This window comes from Tenrec ecaudatus, chromosome 13 (genome assembly GCF_050624435.1).
Source record: "Tenrec ecaudatus isolate mTenEca1 chromosome 13, mTenEca1.hap1, whole genome shotgun sequence".
NCBI classification, from domain to species: Eukaryota; Metazoa; Chordata; class Mammalia; order Afrosoricida; family Tenrecidae; genus Tenrec; species Tenrec ecaudatus.
The window spans coordinates 47,654,504-47,680,862 of NC_134542.1; the positions used below are offsets into that span (position 1 = coordinate 47,654,504).

Here is a 26,359-nt window from a genome sequence, read left to right on the forward strand (position 1 = left end):
GGGCATTTAACCCAGCTGCCGGGTGCAGAATTATCTGTCAAACCTGGAAGGGGTCTTTGTTTGGGCCCCTTCAGCACCCTGTGCCCCTTCCTAGCAGATGAAAGAGTCACTGTGAATGCAAATCCACTCAAGGAAAGTGATTTGAGGTTTTTGTTTGTTTGTTTTGCTTTGTTTTAGCAGATATACTCACACATCTCTTCTACTTTGGAAAAAGCTGACCTGTCCCCAATTCTAGCAGAAATGTCACTCTCACGTCACTCTGCTCATTCCAGTCACTGAGCCGCAGCTGTTGGCTGAGGTGGACCTGTGACCCCGGCGGCCTGCCTCGGGCAGCTCTCAGGCCTGTAAGTGCAGGGACAGAAGCAGCCTCTCTCCCCTCGAGGGGCTGGAGTACGAATGTGAATCCTGCTACCAGAAACCTCAGAATAAAGGTAGCAGCCACGGAAGGTAAGGCGGATGGAGAGAAAGAAAGAAAGTTGCTGGTGCCACGGCTGAGCCACAAAAGCAAACCAACTCTAAATGCTAACTACTTCTAGACCTCCAGGTACACAAGAGAACCAAAAGTCCTCTGGCTGTCTAGACCAGACTGGGTTGAGGGTCTGCTAACTTTAAACAAACACACCCTCACACGACCAATACTTCCCCTGGCTGGTTCCAGAAAAGCCCTGCTCTGGGCAGAGATACAAGTTCAGGGTGACAGGGTCACCAGGAACTACAACTGCTAGATAGACTTGAGAACTCACATCCCAGGGAAGCGACCCCCTGGGGGAGCTCTGTGGAAGCAGGGACGGATTCTGCGTTCTGGCTCTGTACAGGTTCAAGGCGTGGTCGGATGGAAGAACAAGGCCCGCAGAGGCCCGGTGGCTCGCCTAGGAGGTTTCTGAGACTGGGCATACCCAGAGTTCAAGAGTCCGTTCCATCCCGGTCTCTTATCAGCCATGGCTTCTAAATGTAAGCTGACATCTACTTCACAGTAGAAGAAACAGCAATAAAATCATGAAAAATGGTTTTAAAATTTTTTTTCCGGGGGGGTAGGCAGAATACCTTGTTGGGAATTCATTCTCTGGAAAAAGGATTTTAAAATGTAGCAAGGTACAAGAAAGTACAATGTCCCGTGTCATATGAACTTAGCCTTTGACATCAAGCTAGACATTTTGCAACAATCTTTGAACAAAAGCAAAGTAGGAGTACTGTCCGAATGAAAACCAGAAACCTATTTATTTACCCAGGGTAGTCTTACAGGGTGTGTAGCACTAGAGGAGTTGGTAATTTATCTTACAGGCGTTCTGCTTTGTTTTATTTTAATTACAAAAGCCATACATGCTTGTCTGAATGAATCATAATAATACCAAACCCCTCATGTGGATCCTGGTGCATATTGGCCCTGTAGGATGGAACAGAACTGGCCCACAGAGTTTCCAAAGTTATAAAATCTTTACAAAGCAGAATGTTCCATCTCTCTCCCAGGGAGCAGCTGGTGGGTTTGAACCGCCAACCTTCTACTTAGCAGTCATGTGCTTTAACTATTGTACTACCAGGGCTCCCTGCATCATATGAAAAGTAATCCACCCCTGCCCCCACTCTCTATCCCACTGTAGAATCTACAGTTAACAAGCCTCTCTCTAAGTGTATAAAAGCATCCACATTTGTGAAATCCCGTCGGCCATCTCCACACACATTAAGACGACACTATGCACCCCACAGCCTGCTTCTCAGGTTTTCCACGTAATGTCGAGTGTGCTCCGCCCCAACACAGTGGGTTTTTAAGATCATGAAATGAGCCACACACCTATCTCATAGAAATGGGAGCCCGGAAGCATCATGGAAAATGCTAACTGATGTGAGCGTTTGGGCACAGAAGGCAGATCTTTTGTTTTGGAGCAGAAAGGAGAATTCTTAAAATAGTTTAGAAAATAAAATTAGCCAGGACTAAAGCCCAGACATTTCGTCTGCTAAAGACTCACGAATGTTAGCACTTGGCATTGGGTTAAAAGGGGATTGTTTTCTTTTCGGCGGTCACAACAAATCAGGTATTTGAGCGCACGTAACGTTCGACTCCCCATCTTACTTTCAATCCATCTCCGAGTGCGGTGCGTGTTAGAGCCAAAAAGAAAAATGATCGGTAACGTAAGTTAGGGCAATATAATCGATTCCTCCTTATCTCCATCTCAACGACCAATGTCTAAAGTCTGTCTTTTGTTTGATATGGGACCAAACTTTGAAGGAAAGCTGCAGAACTCTCCAGATTTCCCACCAGAAAGCTGAACTGTCTACTTGAGGAAGGTGGCACCCAGCCTCACTACCCAACCAAACCACACCGTCTCCCTGCTCCGTAACGGAGGCTTATACACCTTGTCCGTTTGAGTCAGTGCGTTCTAGAGCTCCATCTCCGAACCGTAACCACACCTCAGTTTAGTGGGCAGTGATACACTAGCATTAAACACGCAGTGTCCACGTTTATCATGCTCCTGTCACCCTTCCCCTACCTCCAACAATACAAATCCTCAATTCCCAGATGATGAGAAAACATACATAAGGAACTCAATTACCCAAAATTATTCTAGAAAGGAAAAACACCATGTGACATAAGTAGTGCACTTTTGTACTTTCAAAGATGAAACTTCTGAAAAAGTTATAATGGATCCTACGTATAACAGTTACAAACTTTCCCTCTTATTTATACATATTCCTTCCTAGGCTTCACACACACACACACATACACACAAATATATATATATATATATAGTATGTTCCAATAATCTAATTTTTCGTAAGGCTCAGATATGTAGTATAGGGGGCAGATGATGCACACCAGAACTGAGAAACAAAGCAAGAGTCTATAAAAAACTATTTCTATCCAATCCATCCTGTTTCCTTCTTGGGCTGGGCAACAAAGAATCAATTGTCCTGTTTGTGTGGTTTAACTACCAGCATACCTCCAGTTCCACAATGCAAATCCTTAAAAAGCCGTATGTAAATACGTTCATATTCATGTTTTAAATATACTTAGAAAAGCTGATAGCAATACAGTGTAATCCTTTATCAAGAATTCTTATAACATAAAAATCTCAGGTGGGGGAGGGCAGGGTAAAATGAGGAGTTGACGTCTGGGGCTCAAGTCAAAAGAAAATGTTTTGAAAAAGATGATGAAAACATATGTACAGATGTGTTTGCCAAAATGGATGCATGTATGGATTGTGATAAGAGCTGTAAAGAGCCCCCATAAAATGATTTTTTTTTAAAAAGATCCCAGATGTTCTATCTTTTGTTAGCTGGGCACCATCTGCTTTCTTCACCACATTTGCTTATGCGCCCATTCTATCTTCAGCGATTGTGCGGGGAGGGTGAACATCACAGAATGCTGGATTGATGGAACGAAGTGTTCTGGCATTTTGAGGAAGGGGATGAGCAGAGGCCGAAGTCCATCCACTACCTCAGTGTATTGCCATATAAATATATGTATAAAGGCCAATACCTCTGTATTTTTATGAATTAAAGTATTTACATATATACACACCTATGCTTATAACTCCATCTATGGCTTTGCTTCCAAGATCATTCCTCTGATCCCTTTTACCTTCCTCCTGCCTCATCATCAAGCCTGCCCTCTTCTACCTCTTGGGAGAGGAGGGGAGGAAGGGGGAACCGATCGCAATGATCAGCATATAACCACACACATCCTCCAGGGGGATAAACAACAAAACCATGAGGGAAGGAAGACAGCGGTCTGTGTCAAATATGAAAAAAATAATCATTTATAATTTATCAAGAGGTCACAAAGGAGGAGGGGGAAGGAAGCGGAAAAGAGAAGCTGATACCAAGGGCTCAAAAGAAAGCAAATGTCTAGAAAAGAATGATGACATGTATGTACAAATATGCTTGATATAACTGATGTATGGATTATTAAAAGATTGTAAGAGCCCCCAATAAAGTGATCTTTTAATTAAAAGAAAAAACTCTCCACTATGAATGTATCTATTTGTATGTCTTCATTTTTGACATGACATTATGTTCTCACAGCAAATCTTCAAACCTCAAACATACATTCCTTATATTCCCAGTGGTTTTATTCGCATTTAATGCGCACATCAGACAACGCAATGGTTCAGTCACATCATGAGGAGTTGTACAGTCATCACCACAGTCAGTTTTAGAACATTTCCTTCATTCTCAGACTCATCATTAGTCCCCATTTCCCCCAAACTGCTCTGCCATACCCCCAAGGAGCCATTCATTTAGTTACTGTGTCTAGATTCACCTATTCTGCATTTCATATACAGAAAAGCATTAAAACCCAAACATGCAAACTAACAAGACTAGCAAACTAATGAAACAGATAAAAACCTCCACAACGCATTCTTATCTGGTGATTCGCTCCTGTCCCTACAGACTTCACGTGTCCAGAAGGTTCAAGTTCTTTCTCACAGGTCAGTCCCTTATACTTTAACAGGCCGTTTCTCAATGACTAGACTTTCCTGTTTTTAGAAAGGCATTCACAGGAGGATGTTGGCAAATTTCACATTTCCTTCTGGGCCTCCATCCTTCAGAACCAGGACCTAGTCTGCTTGCTTTCGGATGCGCCCGCATCAGCAGAGTGCTCGTATGCAGTCGGCACCCCACATGCCATTTGGAGAGCAGACTCGCCCGCCTCAGATCGACATTACTCATGTGCCAACTCAGCAAACAACACTCTCTCTTGAGGGTGAAACCCTGGATATTAATGAAGTAAGAGAGGAAAGTCCAAAGAAGAAAAAGCTGTCTCTGAGCACAGAGGCCTGTGCTGTGGGTCACAGGCCGCCTGCTGTGTCCACTCACATAGATTTCGTTGTGGTCGAAACGCTTCTTGAGGTTGTTGATGAAGGTCTCCTCATTGAGAGGTTCCAGAAGAACCATATCTCCGACTCCAATCATATTGTCCAGGAGGGACGTTTTCACCTCCATCTTGGCCATCGTCTCCTGCTGCAGGAAAGAGGAAAAGAGGTCAGTGTAAAGGAGGAAACCTACCCCGTGCTAGTCTTACCACCACTAGAGAAACGAAACACTGGTAATTCCAAATGGCCTTCACCCGCCTCGCAAAGTGTCATAACCTCCCTCCCCACAGCCCAATGGCATGGCCGCGGTCCCTGCCAAGCAACCAGAGGCTCCATCTGCCAACCAGCTGACGCCGAAGGCCCTCCTCCTCCCTCAGGCTCGTTCTCCTAGGCAAATTCCACCGGCACAGAGAGCCACTAAGAAACCACAGTCTCTGTTTCCCTCTGTAGCCCTTTCTCTCTCCTGAACCACAAGTTGTAAAACTCCAGTCTACCCCACCTTTCTCCCACCTCAATGTGCCCATGTTGGACCTCGACATCCAGGAGCCTGTTGCCTCAGGCCACTATCCAGTCAAGTATCCAGGAGGAAGCCCAGAATGCACTTTGCCTCGAAAACCTATCATAAAGGTGATGCTACTGTCATTAAGCACGTGCCAGGCATCAAAACCACACCAAGATCACATGCATTCATTCATTTGATCTACAGAATCACTCTATGAAGTAGAAATTGTTATAATGACTCGAATTTTAAGATAAACAGAAAAATTGAACACATAGCAACCCCGTCGGACAGTAGAACTGCCCACTGGTCTCCGGGGTTCTACATCTTTATGGGGGTGGAATGCCTCGTTTTTTCTCACAGAGCCACGGATGGATTCAACCTGCCTTTTGGTGGGCAGCCACCCAGGCGCCTGGTGTTAAGATACAGAAATGGACATCACTTCAACAGCTGGTGCATCCCTGGTAATTCTACTGTCATCTTCCACCAGCTTCTGAACTTCCGTTTCTTCCTGGTCGAGACGGCCTATGTTCCCTCTCTTGGTTCATTTTCCGAGGGCTCCCTGGCCTTCCTTAAAATCTGAACACCTGATCTGGACACTGGTGGTACGCACATTTTCATCCACTTGGTGCGTAGCTTCAATGCCTTCCACTTGAGTGTTGTTGAAAAATTAGTCCTGACCTCCAAATCTTTTTTCATGTCACATAAACGTTTCAGCGCATCCTCGTGTAGCGGGTTACATGTTATATCAGCAATTCGAAGCCACTGGGGAACGTGGAGGCTTTCTCCTCGCATGGAAAGCTACGTCTAGAAACCCAGACGGCTGTTCAACTCTGTCCTGTAGGGTTTCTACAGCTCGAATGGACTCAGTGGCAGTGAGTTTGGGTTTTGTTGTTGTTAACATCGAATTTCAGGTTCTCAGACTCACGCATTGTCCAAAGCACTCTAGTTGTGAAGCCTTACATGGGACTTGGCAGACGATGGAAGAAGTTTAGGGATTAAGGGGGAAGTCAACCTGAGAAGGGCTTTAAAAATAACCACCTCAAACCAGCAATTTGAATTAAGCAAGGTGGTTGAATGGGAACACTTAGCCCCAGGGTGGATTTCTGTGTATAAAGTCTATTTATAGAAACAGCTGCAGCAAGACCATGTGGATGCACCGCAAGTAACAGTAATTAAGCAGCCAATCTTTCTCTATAATTAAGTCTGCAGCACCAGCTTCAAACTCAAAGTTCAAGCAAGCTGGGCATTACCTTCCACACTTCTAGCCTCACTTTGCCATCCAAATGGGGACTGGTGAAGGGCGTTTTAAATAGTAAAGAACGTAAACTCTGAAACGCAGCTTTTGCCAACAACATCAAAACAAATCAAACTGAAAAGGTGCTATCAGCATTCATTCAGCCTAGTCATTAACCAGTATTTTCTGTGTGGGGGCTTTTTCTAACTTTCGTTTTGCTTTCTTTGCAGCTAGATACTTGGAGGGAGGGAATAATGACTCTCATTGTCCAGGTAAAACTCGAAGACTTAGAAGATGGCTCTACTTCCATATCTTCCTGCAAAGGGACTGCACCCTTAGGGCGCCACCACCACCCGCCTCCGTCTGGTTCACTTTGCTCGCTCAGTGAAACCAGCCTTTCCAGTAGGCAATGGAATGGACTTGACTTTCTCTGAAGGAGCTATGCGAACCACAGTAGCAAATTCCATAATCTGTTGCTAACTCAACGTTGCCACACACCATCAGAAGGTCTCACTGGGGAACCCAAACTCAAGGTCATCCAGTCGAGGCCAACTCTTAGCGAGTTGGCTCCTTCAGGGGGTTACAAGGAGAGTTAAATGTGCATGTACCTGGAGCCCAGAGGATCCTTGGTAGCTGTCACATGAGATGCCAACAGAGAACCTCATAGAAATGAGAAGCTCCAGAAACATACCATGTGAGTCTAGGCTAAGACATCCACCATATTCCCATCTCCCAGCCTCAGGAACTGATTGAGCTGGGCATGTGCCTGAGCCTGAGGATTTTGCTTAATCTATGGGGACCAGGGTTCGCTCCACCTCTAGATGGTGTGACTCCCAGACAAGATACTGAGAGCCGCTGTAGCCACGTTGGCAGTCCTGAGGCAGAAGACAGCACGTGGAGGAGAGCAGGGCAAGAAAACAACAGAATCAGGGCTGGGCTCTGGTCGGCATCACAAACCTCGGGCTCAAATTGCACTTGACGCCTGTCCCACCTCTCTCAGGCTTCCCCTCACGTAAGCCAATTAGTTCTCTTTACTGTTTAGTTATTTGAGTTGACAAAACAGAAAGCCTAATGAAAGAAGCAGGTACCTGGAAGTGGAGTGCTTGCTACCAGGAACGTGCTAGAAAGCACGGGAAGGCTGGGTGGAGAGGGTGAGGGCCTGCCATCAGGGACTGGGAATTTGATCACCTTCCTATCTAATAGTGAAACAGCTACTAAACTATGGCCTCTTCCTAAGAGTTGGGTCTTGGGCCTAGCAGCATTGAGCATCTGAAAAAGATTCTCAGGGCGAGAGCATGCGGTGCCCAGTTCTTTGGAGTTTACAAAAAAGTAAATCGGCCAGGTGCTGTGCAGGTGTGGCCAGCCTGAGAGGGCAGACAGGACACAGGACACTAAAAGGAGTGGTCCTGCCTGGAGGTGGGAGGAGCAGGGTGGATTCGACCTACCCCAAGCACCGTCGATGGCAGAAAAGGCATCTGCAAGCATCCCCACACTGACTGTGTAGCACTTTGGGGGACCCAGCCCACGCAACTGCCTCTCATGCGTCTCACTCCCCCGGGGCACTCTAGGAGTGGGCGAGCTGAGGTCATAAGTAGCACACCAACGCCACGTTCAACTGCCAGGAGACACATTCCCAAACTAGATGCTAAGCCCAAACTTTGAGGTGCAGCCGTTTTCGTCTGGGTTAGCGGTTCTTGAAAGGAACCGTGATGGTGTAGTGGTTCCACGGTGAGCTGTGCTCCACAACGCCGGCTGTTCGAAACCACCAAGGGAGAGAGGGGGACAGAAAGAGTTACAGTCTCGGAACTCACAAGGGCAGGTCTACCCTGTCCTGGAGGGTGGCGATGCATCAGTGCTGAAGCGGTGGCAGCGTGTTTGACTGCTGAGCCCAGGGCAGCAGATAAGCTCTAAAAGCTAGCTCCATTTTTAAGGACCTACGCTGGCAAAGATGTCCACGTGACAGTGGTTTGAGACTGCTCGGCCCATAAGGTGATCAAGCTTCAGAGCCACGAATCATGGGAAGCATTGTAGCCTGTACACACACACACACACACACACACACACACACACACACACGTCCTCAGTGCTCAGTTCAGAGGGCGTCTGGGAAGCAAATGGACAAAGAAGATCTCAGAGAGAAGACGCTTCATGGAGAAGGCGCCTGTTCGTTTGCACCCAGGAGGTGGCTGGCCGCATGGTGTTAAGTGGCAGTTTCTTGTTGAAAGCCTGAGTGTGGATGAGCGGCATGCATGTGAGTATGAAGCCGTTAAAGGGAAGAGTCGCAGTGGACATGTGTCTGTGGGCTTTGCTTTTTCTTTTAGGGAGAATGCTAGGCAGTTAAGAAAAAAGCCCTCACTGCCATCAAATCAATTCTGACTCATAGACTAGGCAGCGTGGACCTGCCCTGGTGGGTTTCTGAGGCTGAATCTTTCTATGGGAGTAGATACCCTCATCTTGTTCCTGTAGAGCAGTTGGTGGCTTTGAACTGCTGACCTTGCAGTTATCAGTACAATGTTTACGAATTATGCTAAGAGGGCTCCGCTATCCAGTATAGGGTTTGTATGATACCATTATTGCAATCTAGTCTCAATTTGAGGGAATCTCCAGTTGTATAGACTCATGAATACCAGTGCCAATTCCCAGTGCAGAATCTACACCAGAGAGCTTCTTTCCGACACCTTTGGGCCGTGACTCTCAGGTGATGGTGATGGTGATGGCTGGTGGTTGCTTGGTCTTGCAAAGGCCAGACGTGGCTGCAGTGTGGCTTCTGCTCTCTGCTATGGATTCTGCTGCCCAGCACCAGCCTTTCCTTGACTCCTTCCTCGCGATCGTGCAAATCGTCCCTTTTCTGGCCCTCCAACCGCTCTGCAATTCTGTGTGCCTGCATCCTTCCTTCATCAGCCACCGAAATCTCTGCGTAGCAAAAACACTATTGAAATCACAGTGCCCGACACATAGACTGGCTGCTGTGAATTCTATTCCAACTCATGGTGATCTGATGGGTATCAGAGTAAAACTGGGCTCCATCAATTCCTCAATGGCCTATGTGTCCTAAACTGATCACCAGGCCTTTCTTCTGAGTGACCTCTGCAGAGACGGCTCAACTGGTGGGTCGAGCGCATCAGGCTTTTCTATCATCCAGGGACTCTGTCCAACAGATAGGACGCTTGTGACTCCCAGGCAACTAACAGCAACATACCTCTGCTGGAGCTCTAGTAAAACCTAGCCTTTCTAAGTTGGGAAAAGACACTGCAGCACATAACTGTCGGTGCCCAGAGAGGCCAAGGAGCCCCGCAAGGAGTCATCGTAGTGTCTGAAGAAGGTACCTCTCTCTCAGGGTGCTGATGTGACCCAGCCACCACCTCAAGAGCTGGGGCCAGGACGTGCAGGGCTGGCCAGCTCCAGCCAGCTCTTTGTCTCATCCAAGACAAAGCTACCTCACTGCCACCAGTCCTTCCCCCCATTCTCAACTCAACACACTTCCAAAACTACTCTCTGCATTTCAATGTACACTAATTTACTGCCATCTTCTGCAGTCTGAAAATACCATATAAATATCCAAAGTCTCATTTCAAAAATGCTCCGGATTCAAGAGAAAGCAGCATAAACATTCTACGGCATCTTAAAATATCCCTGTGTTAAAAATAACTAGCCTGCCCATCGCCAACCTGGAATTACCAGCTACCTACCACGTGAGCCATCTCAGCGCTGGCGCAGGCCAAGCCCAGCACTCCCTAAGCCATTCGCCGCCCTCAGAGCCCGCCAGGCTGAAGGCGCGCCCTGGTGAAGAGCTGGGTGATCCCAGGAGTCCGAATCCAAACGGCAACACTGCAGACTATTCCGAAGATGCACCCCAAACTGAAATGAAGCATTTGGCGGTCTCCTATTAAGTTTAAACTCTCCAGAGTAGCACAGATAAAACAATTTTATTGGAAGATGTAAAAGAACATTCACTAACTGGCCCAGAGGTTGCCAGAATTAACAATAAGAACTAATATTAAAGTCACTTATGGGCATCCGTGATGGTGCTGGCAAAGAATATTGGAACTACCAAAGACTGTCAAAAAAACCACAACAAATCTGTCCTGGAAAGAAGTGCCACCAGACTTGACTTAACGTATGTGCTTTGGACATGTCAGGGGAGAAGGACGCCCTGCTTGGTAAAGTCCAGGGGCAGCGAGAAAGAGGAAGGCCTCCGTGAGATGGCCTGACCCCCTGGCTGCAACCATGGGCGCAGGCCCAGGAACAATGGTGAGGATGGCGCAGGATGGAGCAGGGTTTTGTCCTGTTGTCCAGGGAGCCCTATGGCTCAGTCCTGACTCAACAGAACCTAACAATAACAATAACCTAATTTTAAATGTGAAGCAAAAGAAAAAGGTGGGAGGGGGGCCTGCAGGAAAACTTTAGGAAAGTACTTATGTTTTGCTTTGGAAGCTAAAGAGGCCACACTTGAAAACACATCTCTGACAACATCATTAGGACTGACCATGAAGGGAGTCGGTGTTGGATGACAGACCTTCTTTATCTGACTCCAGGTCAGTCCTCGTGTCAAGAGTTACTCCTTATTCATGATAATTTCCACAAAAGCAGAGTGCACACACGGCCGCTTGCATTCAAGAGAAAGCAAGTATGCAAATGCCCGATGGACAGCTGATTCCCACCACAATGCCCATTCTCACAGCTGCCAACCACAGTTGGTGCGCAGCAGACCAGAAGACAACAGAAAGGCTGCAGCTTCAAGCCACTTGGATCCATTCCTCTAAAAGCCTGATATCGTAACAAAGGACAGGAAACAGAATTGATCCACTTGGCTCCCAACGAGATCACTAATGCTTTTAAGAAATAACATGGGAAACACATTTAAGTAAGAAAACTGGGCCAATGTAGCAAGATTTCAAGAACAAAATAAAACTCAGCAAGTCCTGATGGCAAAACAGAGAGAAAAGAGAGGCCAAGTCCATAGGGCGCAACTCAGTACTTAAAATAAGAAGGTAAGTTAACTGAGAAAAATAAAGTTTCTTTCCTCATAGGTCGTTTAAACAGCTCCAAATCCCATCTCCTCAAAGGAGTTAGATTCAATTTCTGTTCAATTCAGTTCAACTATTTATAATGTCCAGTCTTAAATGCGTTCCTAGCTTTGTGGTAAAGTTCTAAGTTCGCACGGAACAATCACAGAATCTCCTGCTCCTCCCTCCAACCCCTCCACCCCCCACACCCCCCACCCACACACACCACCCACCACCCACCTCTACTCAGCCCAGTTCAACAGGAAAATCAAGACCAGGAAAAAAGAACACTTGAAATTTTAAATGACCTTCATCACCATTCGAAGCGTGCCCTACCGTTAGTTCCGACTCATAGCGACCCTACATAAAACAAAATGAACCAACCACGGCCCAGTCCTGCCCCAAACGCACAACTGATGCTATGCCTCAGCCCACTGCTGGCAGCCCTGTGTCAGTCCATCTCATGGAGAGTCTTCCTTCTTTGCTGTCCCTCTGCTTCGCCTACATGATGTCCTTCTCCAGGGACTGATCCCTTCGGATAACATGCCCAACATATGTGACATGAAGTCTCGCCATCCTTGCTCCTGAGGAGCAATCCAGCCGCACTGCTTTCAAAACAGGTTTGCTTGTTCTGGCAGCCCCCAGCACTTTCAATATTTGTCAACACCATAATTCAACGCATTAATTCTCCTGCAGGCTTCTTTATCCACTGTCCAGTTTTCACGTGCACATGAGGTAACTCAAAATCAGGCACACCTGAGTCTTCAAGTAACATCCTTGCTTTTTAATACTCCAAAGAGGTCTTGTGCTGAGGATTTACCCAGTGCAGCGCATCATTTGATCTCTTGGCTGCTGCTCCAGGAGCAATGACTGTGGATTCAAACATGAAGAATCCTTGACAACTTCGATCTGCTCTCCGCTTCTCATGCTTCCTATTGGTCCAGTTGTGAGGATTCTGATCTTCTTTACATTGAGTTGCGCGTGTGCATTTTTAGAAAATAATAATACATAGATGGGGGAAAGCCTCTGATTCTTGCTAAATGTCTAGTCACAGCTCACCTAGTCACTTATCCATAGCTTCTGTCTCAGGGTTTTATTACCTTAATTACTCGGTCCGCTATATCATATTCACTTATATCACCGGAATCACTGATACTTTAATCTCTTATAGCACTTATAATCACTTAATCATGGCCATCTCTCCCCTTCTGCTCCCCATCTTGACTGCCTTTATCAGTTCTCACCGAAATCAATAGTCCTCTGAATGGTGTCTCAGCCTCGTCTAGCCATCAGGGCTCCTACCAGGCCCTCCTTCCCCCATCCATCCAAATTCCCTTTCCACACCACAATCACGTCAAGTTATCTCCTGTTTCAAGTCTTTCAGTAATTCCCAGTGTCTTTAATCCAATGCTTAAACTCCTTAGCAGAGAAGCCAAGTCTCAGCAGCCGGACTCTTACCTTCCTTCCCAGTCCCAGGTCTCCCTAAACCCTTCACAGGGTGCGCATGTGCTCTGCCTCCTCTGCCCTGACCCCCCAAAATCACTCAGAGCTGCACCACGTCCAGGATGAACCCACGGACTTCTTCAGAGAACACAGTCCCACTTCACAAGGGCCCAGTCATAACCTCAGGAGTAAGCTTTTACCATCACTAAACTGGACGTTACACGACACTTTCAACCAGGCTAGCAGGACCTAAACATTGCTAGCTAGCTACCAGGGGTCTTGGCATTAGGGCATGGGCTACAGTCAGGAGGTGACAAACACTGAACACAGATCAGGGGACGGGGTATCATTTGGGGGAATCTGGCTAGACCCCTGCAGAGGAAGTCTCCTCAAGGCGGGAAACAAAGCACAAGTGCAGAGAGAAGCAGAGACACGCTGCTTTGGATCCCGCGAGCAGTTCCCATTCTGACCTGGAGGGGTAACCAAAGGAGGCCTGTTGGTACTGTGGCCCAGGGCTGGGCTGCGGAACCTAAAAGCCAGTAGTGTGACCCCATCAGCCTTGCCACAGAAGAACCACAAGGCAATCTGCTTCGGAAAGTCTATGAGGCAGTTCTACTCTGTCCTGTGGGTTGCCGTGAGTCAGATTGTACAGCAGAGTCTCTGGGTCCGTGCAAAGGGCTAGGTGATTGGTTACTAACCAAAAGGTTGACCATGTGAACCCACCAAGAAATGTCTCAGAAGAAAGGCCTGGCACCCTGCTTCTGAAAGGTCCTGGCTAACCCTCTGGGGTGCGGTTACACACCCAGCATCTGTGGGTAACCTTCCTTATAGGCAGCTGTACTCTGAGCAAGCTAAGATACCCCCATCGCAATGGTTAGTTTCTGTGTCTCTCCCTTGGGGAGGCTGGAGGCAGGTTGGAATTCTCAATTCCTCTGAGTGTAAAGACCTCACTGCTGGCACAGTGGCTGGCACAGCCCTGGGCTCGGGTAACAAATAAAGGAGTGCACACTCAAGAAGCATACTCCATCCTTCCTTCTAGAATTCTTCCCAGCATCTCTACCCCTCCCCGTGCAGTCACAGTGGGCAAAGATGACCCAGACCTTCGGAGGATACACCAAGAACATCTTCATGACGCTCTCCAGTTAGAAGCCCATGGACAAGACACTTTCTCTGAGTCTCCGCACTACTGGCTAAACCAATGACTCAAACGGATTCCTTACAATAGACTCGATCTCTGTGGTTCTCGAGGGAAGGAGGGCTGGCTGGCCTCTGAGCACCACCTTCACAGGTTCCCAGGGCATATTAGAACCTTTGCCCGGACACAAACTGGGGTCCAGGCGCAGAGGATGCTGATTTTCACCCCAATCCACACACTTCCTTCGTGGAAATGGCATCAGGTAGGGCTCATTCAGGGCCTACACGTCTCTCGGCGGTTTCCCCAGCCCTTTATTTCGTTGTGGAAGCTGATACCCATTAAAGAAAGGCTTTCACCCTGTCTCTAAAGCAGTGGTTCTCAACCTTCCCAATGCCGCGACCTTTAATAAGGTTCCCCATGTTGTGGTGACTCGCAACCATAAAATTATTCCATTGCTACTTCATAACTATAATTTTGCTACTGTTATGAAACGTCATGTAAATACCTGATATGCAGGGTGTACTTTCATTGTTACAAATTGAACATAATTAAAGCATAGTGATTAATCACAAAAACAATATGTAATTATATATTGTGAAATATTTATTTCTAATGACAAATAAATGAAATTTTGTCTTGAAGCATGTATAGCATGGGTAACAGTCTTAATATAACAACAATAGACTACATTGCTACATTTTCTACAGCATTCATAAAAAGCCAACATCAGTGCAACAGTTGAGATAGAGAAGCGGTGTCTTGGTCCCTAAGCTCATCAGAAATGTGTTTTCCAATGGTCGTAAGCGACCCCTGTGAAAGGGATGCTCAACAACCCCCCCCCAAAAAAAGGGGGGGTCGTGACCCACAGGTTGAGAACCACTGCTCTAAAGCATTCTGCAACAACTAATGAATTTGCTACGGAGAAGGCTTTGAAACAGAATCTTGGGTTACGGAAGGAACAAGCATTAACTTCTGCGCAGTTTCCATACCGCATGTTGTTGCCTTATGCACAAACCTTGGATAACACAAAGGGGAATGAATTACCATTAATGAGGAAACCAGGATGTGAGAGCAAACAAGTGGATGAAAGCAAATGGAAGCCATGGGCCAGAAAACGAGACTCCAGCAAAAAGCTCAATGGAGGCGAAAATAGGGGGGATTCTGGTAAACCGTTGGGACTCGTCATGACCCCAAGTGCAATAGGGCAGTACAAAATCCACAGGGGTTTTCTCGGGTGGAGGCCTTCCACCAAGATTCTGCTTAGTTGTGTTTAGCTGCCTGCTCTACCCAGTGACTCCCTCCAAAAATAAGACGGTAGTTAACTCAACCTTGTTATAAAGAGAGCTAACACTCTAGAGGGCGAGTCTCTTCCAAGGAACACCGCATGTCTGCTGGGTTTGAAACAGCCATTGAAAGGGCCACACAAGCCGCACAGACAAGACTCGAAGGTGATGCCCAGCAGGATGGCAATCACAGGTAACCTATTATCGCTCACAACTGGATCTTATCATCTATCAGCATGTCCTCCATCTTCTCTAACCCCGATCATTAGGGAAAACTTCAATAAGAGGAGTTTATTAAAGATGCTAACAAGTTACAATTTAGGTGAGAAATTCTCAGGATATGGTTGTTCAGTCAACACAGCTTCTTCTCCACCCCATCAGACCTCTGGCCCTTGGCCTCTTGGCCTGGTCTCTGTCAAGGTCAGGCACAGTTATAAAGCTCACTTAGGGCTGCCAAAAAATGCAGAAAGGGTACGCCACTCCGACATAAGCCTCAGCTAAGAAGGTACTCGGCTGTAAGTTCTGTGGGTCAGCAAGCCTAGCTCCTCTAATTAAGTGCCCGGAGGCAAAACACTCCACAAGCAAGCACTCCTGCCTCCAGCTCTGGCTCTAGTTCTGCTACTGGTGTCACGAGTCAAGGAGATTCCATACACAAGGATCTCCGGGCCTAAAAAAGATGTGCTCCACTTCTGACTCTTCGTCTTTGCTGGGTGTGAGATCCTCCTTCCTGCTACTGAGTTGGCTCGTTTCAAACACCCAGCAAGATGGCAATCACAACCCTATTAACAATCACTCACAACTAAATCATATCATCTATCAGCATCTTTCCCCACCTTCCCTTATTCAGATCCAGTAAGGTCCCATCATTTTGGGAGATGCCTAGAAGAAACAAGTTAGGCAATTCACTAAACTGCAAGGTATCCCTACAAAGTCGGTGGATGGGACAAGAATCTAGTATCAATGTCAAGGTTTGTCTCTGCCTAGGTTAAAATAAAAAAAGGCTGGACTTAGCAAGAACTAGCAGCTAAACTACCCTCAATCCCTGCCTGGCTTACATAGATTATTAAAGATTTCAAAGATAGTATCTAGAATTTCACAATTTGTAAAGTGCTAGGGCGGGTGGGGGAGGTTTTTCCCACTATAAAGGTCAGCTTGATAAATATATTACCTTCACTAATTAGAAGGACTTTTGAGTCAAAAATAACAGTAGCTGTTCTAACAACAAAGGAGGACTTGGATGACTAAGTACATATGTTCCCATGTTTTAGCAAAATATCTAAGTGCCTTTCTTTATCATTAAAGGGCCAGGAGGCCGGCCTTAAGTCCCAGATTAAACTTCTTGACGGAGAATGAAATGAACCTAAGGCCACACATTTATTTTGGGGAGACTCAGGAGTACATGGGGCTGCCCTGCCTAATCTGAGATTAGTGTTTACACTTATTGTATTATATACTCTCTTCAATCTAATTCCTAAAAGCACAAATGGGCAAAATCTTCCATCCACACACTAGTGAAGCTTCACTTTTAATTAGAAAAATGTAACTCTCTACAGAAGTTTGGTGGCAGGTATTTTCCACAAATGAGAATTCCTTCTGCTCCTCCTCTGTGTGGGACAGCAGAGCCTGCATAATCAGACCTGGTTCAAATCCAGGAGAAACCACCTCTGACCTAAAAAATCAGGGTTTACAAGCAGTCATCTGATTAGAGACAAGTACTGGTCTCTACTCATCCAAAGCAAAAGAATTCTAAGAAGGAAACCAAAGACTCAAGAAACTGGTCTATAGGGTTAAGAAACCATCTACATATACAAACCACATCTGCATTTACTACGAGCCCAGAAGAACCAGATGGTACTCAGCTACCATGGATCCCACTAGGATGAAAATGAGTAAAAGAACCTTTCTTCTTCTTTTTTTAAGTCCGGACTGAATGGACCAGTTGAGTCTGGAGAATTGCCTGATACTACAACCCTGAAATATGCTTTCAACTGTGAACCAGGTCACTTCGTAGCTAAAAACTGACTTACTAGATAAAGAGTGTTGGTCAGGAGTACTGCGCTTCTTTCAGAAATGATCCACCTGCCTCAACAATTACTTTAAAGCAAAGATGACAATGTAAGGAAATTGGAACACTCACAGCCATTAAGTCAATGCTGACTCCTAGAGATCCCACAGAGCAAGGTAAAGCTGCCCCTGTGAGTTCCCAAGCAGAAAGCTTCATCTTTCTCATGCAAAGCAACTAATAGGTTTCAAACTGATGACCATGTGGTTAGCAGCCCAACACATCACCTGTATACCACCAAGGCTCCTCCAGGGAAACTAGACTCATAGAAATGGAACAATCAGAACAGAAAACCATGGAACTGTTCGTTCACAGCACGGTGAAGACCATAACCAATGACTATAAATACTCTGTAGAAATTGCTGAACGGGAACTTAAACACAATTTAAAAAACTGACAACATACATTTTACAGAATTATCGTACCTATCAATTGAAAAAAAAAGTCCATCTGTAGTCAACTGGGCATCCCCTCACAGAAGGGTCACAAGGAAGAGATGAGCCAGTCAGTATGCTGAATAGCACCGATGAAACACACAGCTTTCCTCTAGTTCTTTGACGCTTCCTTCCCCCTCTCATGACCATCATGACCAACATGACCTCAATTCTATCTTACAAATCGGATTAGACCAGAGCATGCACACTGCTACAGATAAGAGCCCCCAACACAGGGAATCCAGGATCGATAAATCCCTCAGGGACAACAAGGAGAGTAGAGAAACCAGGAGGATTAGGGGAGGAAGGGGAGAAAGGGGGAGTTGACCACAAGGATCGATATATAACCCCCTCCCAGGGAGATGAACAACAGAAAAGTGGGTGAAGGGCGACAATGTAAGATATGAAAATAATCATCTATAACTTATAAAGGGTTCATGAGGGAGGGTGGGCAGGGGAGGGAGAGGGAAAAATGAGCTGATATCATGGGCTCAAGTAGAATGAAATGATGATGGCAGCATATGCACAAATGTGCTTGACACAATGGATGAATGTATGGATTGTGATGAGAGTTAAGAGCCCTCAATAAAAGTTCTTAATGAAAAAAGAAAAGCGCCCAGCATGGGGAAAGCTCTCTATAGAAGCTGGGTCCCCTTCCTTCCAACCCAACTCCTCCCAACTTCTAACTCTGGAGAGTCCTGTCGTGTCTCTGGCAACAGCCAAGAGGGCGGACTCCTTGGCGGCAGCACCCCTGGACTTGAGTCCCCTGATGAAGAAAGACACCCTAAATCACTGTTCGCACAGGCATTTCTCAGGGGACCCCCTGACGCCTCACACAGGCATGACTGCAAAGCAGAAGAGCCACCCTAGAGGTCCCGTAGCGGGCAGCCCTGACTTTTTATTTACAACAGTTTTATTGGCACTTCATTCACCTATCATGCAAGTCAATAGTTCAATCACATCGAGAAGAGTTGTACAATCATTACCACAATCAACTGTAGAACATTTTCTTCTTCCTTACACTCATTGTTATTAGTGCAACTTTTAAAACTGTGGCAGAAATATGCACAAAGCATTCTCCAATTCAACAACTTCTACATCTTAATCCAGTGCCGGTTACACTCTTCATGCTGTGCCACCATTAATGAGATCCTTTCCTAAATTACGCCACCACCGTTACCATAGAGTCAGCGCCCCCCTCGGGAAACATCCCTCCTCCTGTCCTCGTAGTAGCCATTGGCCAAGTTTGGGGGTTTTGTTCTGTTTTTTAGTTGTTTTCATAATATTCACATATCATGCACTTCCACAGTTAAATCGCTTTTTAAAAGAGTTGTTTATACATCATCACAATTAGTTTAGTGCTCCTTGTCCCCTCCCACATTCATTGTTTGCTCCCCAACTCCCTTCACCCTCCCCCCGTCCCAACCCTCCCATCCATAAGCGATCCCATCAGTTACTGTCTCTATGCATTCGCTCATTCTGTGTTTCATAAACTGGAAAGCCTAACAGAAACGACAAAAAGCAAGAACAAAACAAAAAGAAAGAACGGGCATATAAAAGAGTAAGAAAGAAAAGACCAACAGCAATATTAAACAAGCCAAGGAAGAAATTCATGTCATAGAACAAGCGAGAAATATTTGAGCCTGGAGCAAATTCAGGTTGGGTCAAGAGAAAGGTCAACTGATCACGTAGATTAGACCCAGCTGACTAAGGATCTTATTATACAGTGGATCCAGCCACCATAATCAAGTTTACAGTAATCGCTGCCTTGCAGTGAAGCTGTTCCAGGCCCAAGCCAGGAGCTAAAGGAGATCTGCCAGACTTAATCTGACCAGATATTCTGCCGATGGATTTTGGATTCCCACTCTCCTCCTTTGCCTTCTACAAAGTGGGTGTTCATGTTTAAGCTCTGGTACTTTTCCTTCATCATATTTGGATTTTGTTATTGTCACTTTTGGACCACACAAGCTGATGTGCTTCGTCCATGTGGACTTAGCTGCTGCCTCACTTAGATGGCTGTTTGTTTGAATACAAACCTTTATAGGCCCCCAGACACTATTCCAGTTGTTAGCCTTTATTCACCACTCTTTGCTGTCCCACCCTTAGCTTCAGTGACCTCTTAATGAATGTGACTATGGAGCAGGCCATGTACTAACTGTTCCTGGATTGGGACTAGAATTACTTGGGAGCCCAGAATCCATCTGCTTGTCTATGGGTCATGAACGTCCCTGGTTTACTTCGGCAGTCATATTATGACAAAAACCAAAACCAACAACAGTCACCAAAAAAGAAAAACATCGTTAATCAGCCCCCTGAGCTCTAAGGCAATTGTACTCATAACATCAAGCATTTATCCAATGGCATAGACTGTAAGGTACTGTTTATTCAAACACAGTCCAACTTCAAGCTGCCATCGAGGAGGTGTGGCTTTGTATCGATGGATTTCTTAATTGACTGCGCTCTGTCTACATTGAGCATGGGGGTTGGTGCTAGGGAAACATTTCTTACAAGGGCAGATCCTCCCTTGCCTATCAGATCAATACCTGTCATATTAATGCAATGGGAGCATTAAGGTCCTAAGTCTATGGTGGTTCTGGGTCTCTTTTCATTGGACACCCACTAAGCCAGGAGTCTCATTCAAGGTCCAACAACCGCCATTCCAGTGTCTTGGGGTAGCCATCCATTGCTTCCTCTCCCATCAGGCAATTGGAGCCCTAAGGCCAAGGGTACTGGTAGTTGGGGTTAGAGGGCCCAGCTTTCAGTCTCCTTCCATGGTTGACTCCTCTGGCGTAGCAGCCCTGACTTTGGGGGAAACCTGTGGTCAAGCTACACAACTCACACAGGATGTCCCGAGAATTAATGAGCTAATGTCTGAGAAGGGCTACAGGTTTCTGCGGCACAAGGTGGCCAAACCCATAAATCACTGTTCTAGCCAGAAACACAAACTCAGCTGCAGGCGCATGTGCTAATTACTACCCATACCCTCCTCGCTGTGTTCCCTCAAGGTGCATAAAAAAATGTTCCCAAGGAATCAAGTATGTTTAAATTGGCAAGCCCGACACCTGGAGCCCCCCCAGGTGAGAATAAAACTCGCCAAATTAGCTGGCATTCCCGACAGCTCAGATCTGTTCCTGCCAGTGCAGCGGTACCACGTGCATCCAGGAACAGTTAAACTGCATACAACCACTAGGGGAAAAGCCAATTTCCCTTCCAAATGAACAGCCTTGCTAATCAGATGATCCCAATCAGGACTAAAACCCTCTCCAAGGTCCTCCTTCACCGTCCTCCCCAGCCTACACTACCTGTGGACTCCACGCAGTCACTCACGGTACCTCCTCGCAGTTTAAAAGTACAGTGATTGTACACATACTAGGCGTTACACTTGGGCTGTTAACTGTCAGGTCAGTAGTTTGAAACCATCAGCCGCTCTGAGGGAAACAGACAGGGCTTCCTGCTCCCATAGAGAGTTACAGTCCCAGAAACGCATCAGACAGGGTAGAACTGCCTGAGAGTCGCTGTGTGTAGGCACTGACTCAATGGCAGTGAATTGTAGGGGGTTTTGTTTGCTTGTTTGGTTTTGTTTTATTAAAAGATTGTTTTACTGGGGACTCTTACAGCTCTTATAACAAATAGATACACTCATAGTGAAGATTATTTTCCTCTTTTTATTAAAAGATCACGTCATTGGGGGCTGTTACAGCTCTTGTAACAATCTGTACATCAGCTGTATCAAGGATTCGTACATATGTGGTCATTATTATTTTCTAAACATTTACATTCTATTTGAGGCCTTAGTATCAGCTCCTCTTTTTTTCTCCCCTCTCCACTCTTGTGACCCCTTGATAAATTATAAATGTATTATAATAAATCATTATAAATGATAAATTATTATTTTCATGTCTTACAATGACCACTGTCTCCCCCCCCCCACGGTTCCTGTTGTTCATCCCACAGGAGGGGGGGTTAATATGTCAATCATTGCGATCGTTTCCCCCCTCCTCCCACCTTCTCCCTACCCTCCTGGTATCTCTACTCCCTCCTGTTCCTGGATTTTTTTTTTTTGAGGCAATCACAAGGCAGGCTTTGGTGGCCCAGATAGTTACCATACTTGTCTGCTCAGCAAAAAGATCCATATCTTGTATCTTATAGGTTGTCCCGCACACACCACCCCTACACCATACACACACACACACACACACACACTTTCTACAGCCACCAGGGATCTTTATTCTAACCACTGAGTTTTGGGTGCAGAACGCCATCTCTGATATTTCACCAAGGAATAACTTGCCTTACCCCAGGGAACTCGAAGAATTTGCCAGATTCTGTATTTCCTCCATTGTCGGTAAGAAGAGCCTAAGAGATGGGAAGAAGTCTTTTCTTTATTTCCTTCCCTAAAGAAGGTAGCTGTGCTCCGGGGCATCCTGGGCAGTTTAATGAGTCTGCATCCTGCCCGTCACCTTTAAAAGCTGATCTGCGGCCGCACGTGCAGAATTGACGGGGACAGGAGTCTCTACCTGAGCAGATGAAATAGACGCTCTGTCAAGTCCACCCCGATTCACGGTGACTCGGTGTCTGTGTGCACTAGTACTGGTGGCTGATAGGGGGGTGGATGGTAGGTCTGCCTCTGCTGCAAACCACATCGAGACCATGGACCCATTACCACTTCCCAGACTCGGTTTCCTCACAAAGGTGTCAAACCAGGTGTCCAGACTCATGTCTAGAAAGCCTGGGGTCCCTCATTTTGGGGTGCCTGCGCATCCTGGGTCTGGTTACAAGGAACGTTAAAAACCAAGAAGCCAGCGGATGCCAGCCCACAAGACTCTTTCTCAATGGCATGTGCCGCGGGGCGGGAGGAAATGCAGCTCTCAGGAGTCTGACCTCACCATCAAAAGCGTCAGTGAAGGCATGAAGGCGCACAATGCTAAGTCAAGTACAACTCTTCATTTAAAAATCTATCTAAGGGATAGTGCCTGACTGATAGCCTGTCCTCCGTCCACACACTTCTGAAGGTAGGGGTTCCGTCTGGCCTTCCCCTCCCCAAAGAAGGCTGTGCACTTCGATTCAGACCACGTCAGAGAGGCAGTTTGGGCGCCCTCCAGGGAGTCAAAACTGTGCTCCGTGTCAGGGTTCTTTGAGTTTTGAAGACAGAGGGGAAGTCTGAAGGAACGGGCTCAAGGTTGACTGGGATAAGGCTCCCCTACAAAATGCTCGTAGAACAATCTTCGGTGCCTCTGAAGAACGAGCAATCCCCCGCCGGGACACCTCGGGTGCAACAGGCCTGGTCTCCTTCTCCCTGATGTTGTTCTCCATTTTCTTAAAACGTCTTCCTAAGAGGCCATTGTGATTGCCCTGCGTCCTCCAAGAAAATCTACTGAGATGACGCCCCCGGAGCCCAAGAAGCAATGGCTATAAATCTTCTGAGCTGCCTTGAATTTAACTGGCCTAGCCAACCTCCACAGAAGCCGCTGTGGAGACTGGAGTTTTTCTCTTTTACCCTCACAGGATTAAGACAATTAAATTACTGAGAGAATTTGTCTGCAGTCAGACATTGGCTGCAGAGACATGTGTAAACACTTTTTTTTCCTTGGGAAGAAAGTTGTGCATGAAAGAACCGGAACCCTCGGAGAGAGACTTTTATATTTACCTTCCTGTGTGAAAGTCTTTACACACGGCTAGCTGCAAACTGGCATTGGCTATTGTTATACCTCTACCTGGGCAGCAATGTAACAAGGGTCTAAGGATTATAATTTTTAAAATGTAAACGTAAAGAGAGGAAGCAGTAAAGGAAGAGAAAAGCTGATGGGTGTCTCAACAGTCCATCTTTGAGGCCTTCTTGCTCACGGTTAAGGAAATATTCTTAGAGTAGAGAAAATTCAGAAGTTTCCTCCAACAGTTAAACATTAAAGTCCAACAGACTCTAGAAACCAGAGGAGAGCGGAATGCTGACAGCTTGAGAACGGATCACAGGAGAACAGCGAAAGATGGTCCCCAAATTGCAATGATAATAGAAACTGGGAAGGTTTAAGTTCCTTTGTCGGATTTCAAAAAGCATGGAAATCACACATTATCGCCTAAGTTGATTACAATTAGAAATTATATATTTGTCTTTGGAAATATGTTCCAAATCATAAGTTTCTAGTATTTTCCCTGATGGTGGATGCATAACTGAATTTTAAATCAAAAGTACTATAATTACCCTTTAAGTACATTTTAAATATTCATGAAAAAATCAAAAGACATAACAAATCAATCTATAAAACATGGCACATTTGAGTAACAATGTAAAGTCACAAATTAAATATACCAGACTTACTAAAAATTGTTGAAACCAAACAATAATTCTGTTAGCTTCCAAGAGTTCTGTAGAACTCAGAAGCTATTCCCTATGTTCATAGGAGGAGGTAAGAAAAAACTATGAGAAAATGGAATGAAGGGCGAATGAAAGTTTACTATGCACCTATGGCTTCGAAAGCTCGAGGCAGCCCTGTAAGGTGCCATGACTGGCCGCTCCCCATCAGAGGAAAAAGAGGGATGGGAATCAGGAGACACAGGAAACAATCCGTCCACAACAATGGGCCACACGCGCATAAGCCTCCAGAACCGGGAGGAGAACCAGAGGGTGCCCAGCGGCCACTCCCAGCTTCTCTCAGAGGCATAGGAGGTCTTGGACGGTGAGATCAAAGTAGAGCACAGAGCTCAAAATAAGAAGACAGACTGGTGGGACCCTCCAGACCATGGCTCGCCGTTACCTTTCAAGTTTGGAACGGAACTCACAACCCCCATTAGAATAATAAGCCATTTAAGACCAAAGGGCATTATAAGTTCCCCAGGGACAGAGTTCAGAACATGAGGACAGCAGGACAAATGGAAGCGAAGTAGGTGATGGCACCGTGAGAGGAGGGCCGCGGAGGAGGCGAAACAAAAGGCATATGAGGTGTTCACTGTGAGACAGAAGACCTGCTCGGTCAACCCAATTCCAACACCAGAGAAGCTGCAAAAGAAAAGAAAATGGAGTTCTTCCACAAGCGTTTTAAGCCCCTTCCTACGCACTACCCAACCCACCCACGCCCTGGAACACACTCAACTCTAAGGGCGAGACCAAAAATAGCTTTCTGTATATTGTTTAAGTTGAGCAGCTTGAACATGCCTGGAGTCATACAAAAAATTTCCCCAAGGGAAATACTTGTAAAAGCAAACTATTTAATAGTAAAATACACAGCATTAGCCTGATTAAGAACAGTTCAACTCTCTCTACATAAATGTTACCAAAATATTTTTCGAAAATATCACATTTAGATACTGTAAAGCAAATTAAAAGGTATTAAAATCCCCAAACTTATAATTCTACCTTTAACCAAGTTTCTTGATAGATAGAATATATGTCTTTTAAGGTTGGGTTCTTTTAATGATATGAATATGAAGTGCCCTTCATTTGAAAGTTAAAATTGCTTACCAACTCTTCTCCATTGTTCTCCACTGGTCGAAACCCACTTGAGCCCTTGGTTCGTATGAAAGGGAGACAACCATGCGTCGTGACAGGGAGAACACACTAAGTACAACAAATATTTTGCACGCAGATAAGAAGGGTAAAGTAGGTCAAAATACTGTGGTTCAAAAGAAGCTGCCTCCACTCCCATCCAGAACCAGGTTGTATGATTAACCAGGCTGGGCTCTCATGATCCCAACCACTGCTGCTCTGGCTGGGGAGCTGGGAGACCCACGGCGCTGGGAGGCCACCAGAAGAACGAGATGTTTCTGCCGACCCGGCACTACTGGCTAGTTGGGGAAAGAAAGTAAGTAGGGCCTACAGCCAGTACTACACTCCCAGAAGGCAGATGATGGATGCTGAAATGAAGACTACCACACCCTTTCAAAGTTTTCTCTAGGTGAGCAAACTGACGACAGCTACTCCTAAAACAAAAAGAATGGAGAGCTTCGGAGGAGGATGGTACGCTGGTGTGGACGATGGGGAAATCATCTTTAAAAGGTGGTTCAGAAAGGCGGCCCAACTTGAAGCAGGCAATCCATGTCACTGCCTCACACGTGTCGAGATGGCTAAGCTGGTGCATGTTTTATTGTGCATACTTTCACCACAAATCTTTAAAACTAACACCACTATTTCCCTTAATAAACATCACTAGATCACACACAAATAGACTATACATATATATGTATCTATATACATATATACACACACTATAGATAACAAAATGTATATTTAGAGATGCAGCCATCATCATGGCACAGGAGGATCTCAGAGATGGCTGAGACTTGACCCTCAAATTGACTTTGAAAGATGAGTCTAAGGGGGTTCAACAGAAACGAGAGCTCTAATGAGGTACAACGAATGTTCTGAAAACAGTGAGCAGGCTCAGTGGCAGCAGCAGAAGTGGTTGAGACGGGTCCTGGTAAACACCAGGCAGAGGCTGGAATGGGGGTTAAGGTG

General features: G+C 45.9%; 1 protein-coding gene across 4 annotated transcripts in view; it reads right to left on the bottom strand.

The window, feature by feature from the left end:
- MYO1B (myosin IB) overlaps window positions 1-26,359 on the bottom strand; it is a 188,330-nt gene that overhangs the window by 142,187 nt on the left and 19,784 nt on the right. For 3 of the 4 annotated variants that reach the window (XM_075530411.1, XM_075530414.1, XM_075530413.1), the window contains exon 2: window positions 4,816-4,959. In XM_075530411.1, the coding sequence (XP_075386526.1) occupies window positions 4,816-4,950 (135 nt within the window). In that variant the 5' untranslated portion in view covers window positions 4,951-4,959. The remainder of the gene's footprint in view (window positions 1-4,815; window positions 4,960-26,359) is intronic. The other variant, XM_075530412.1, reaches the window with a different exon arrangement.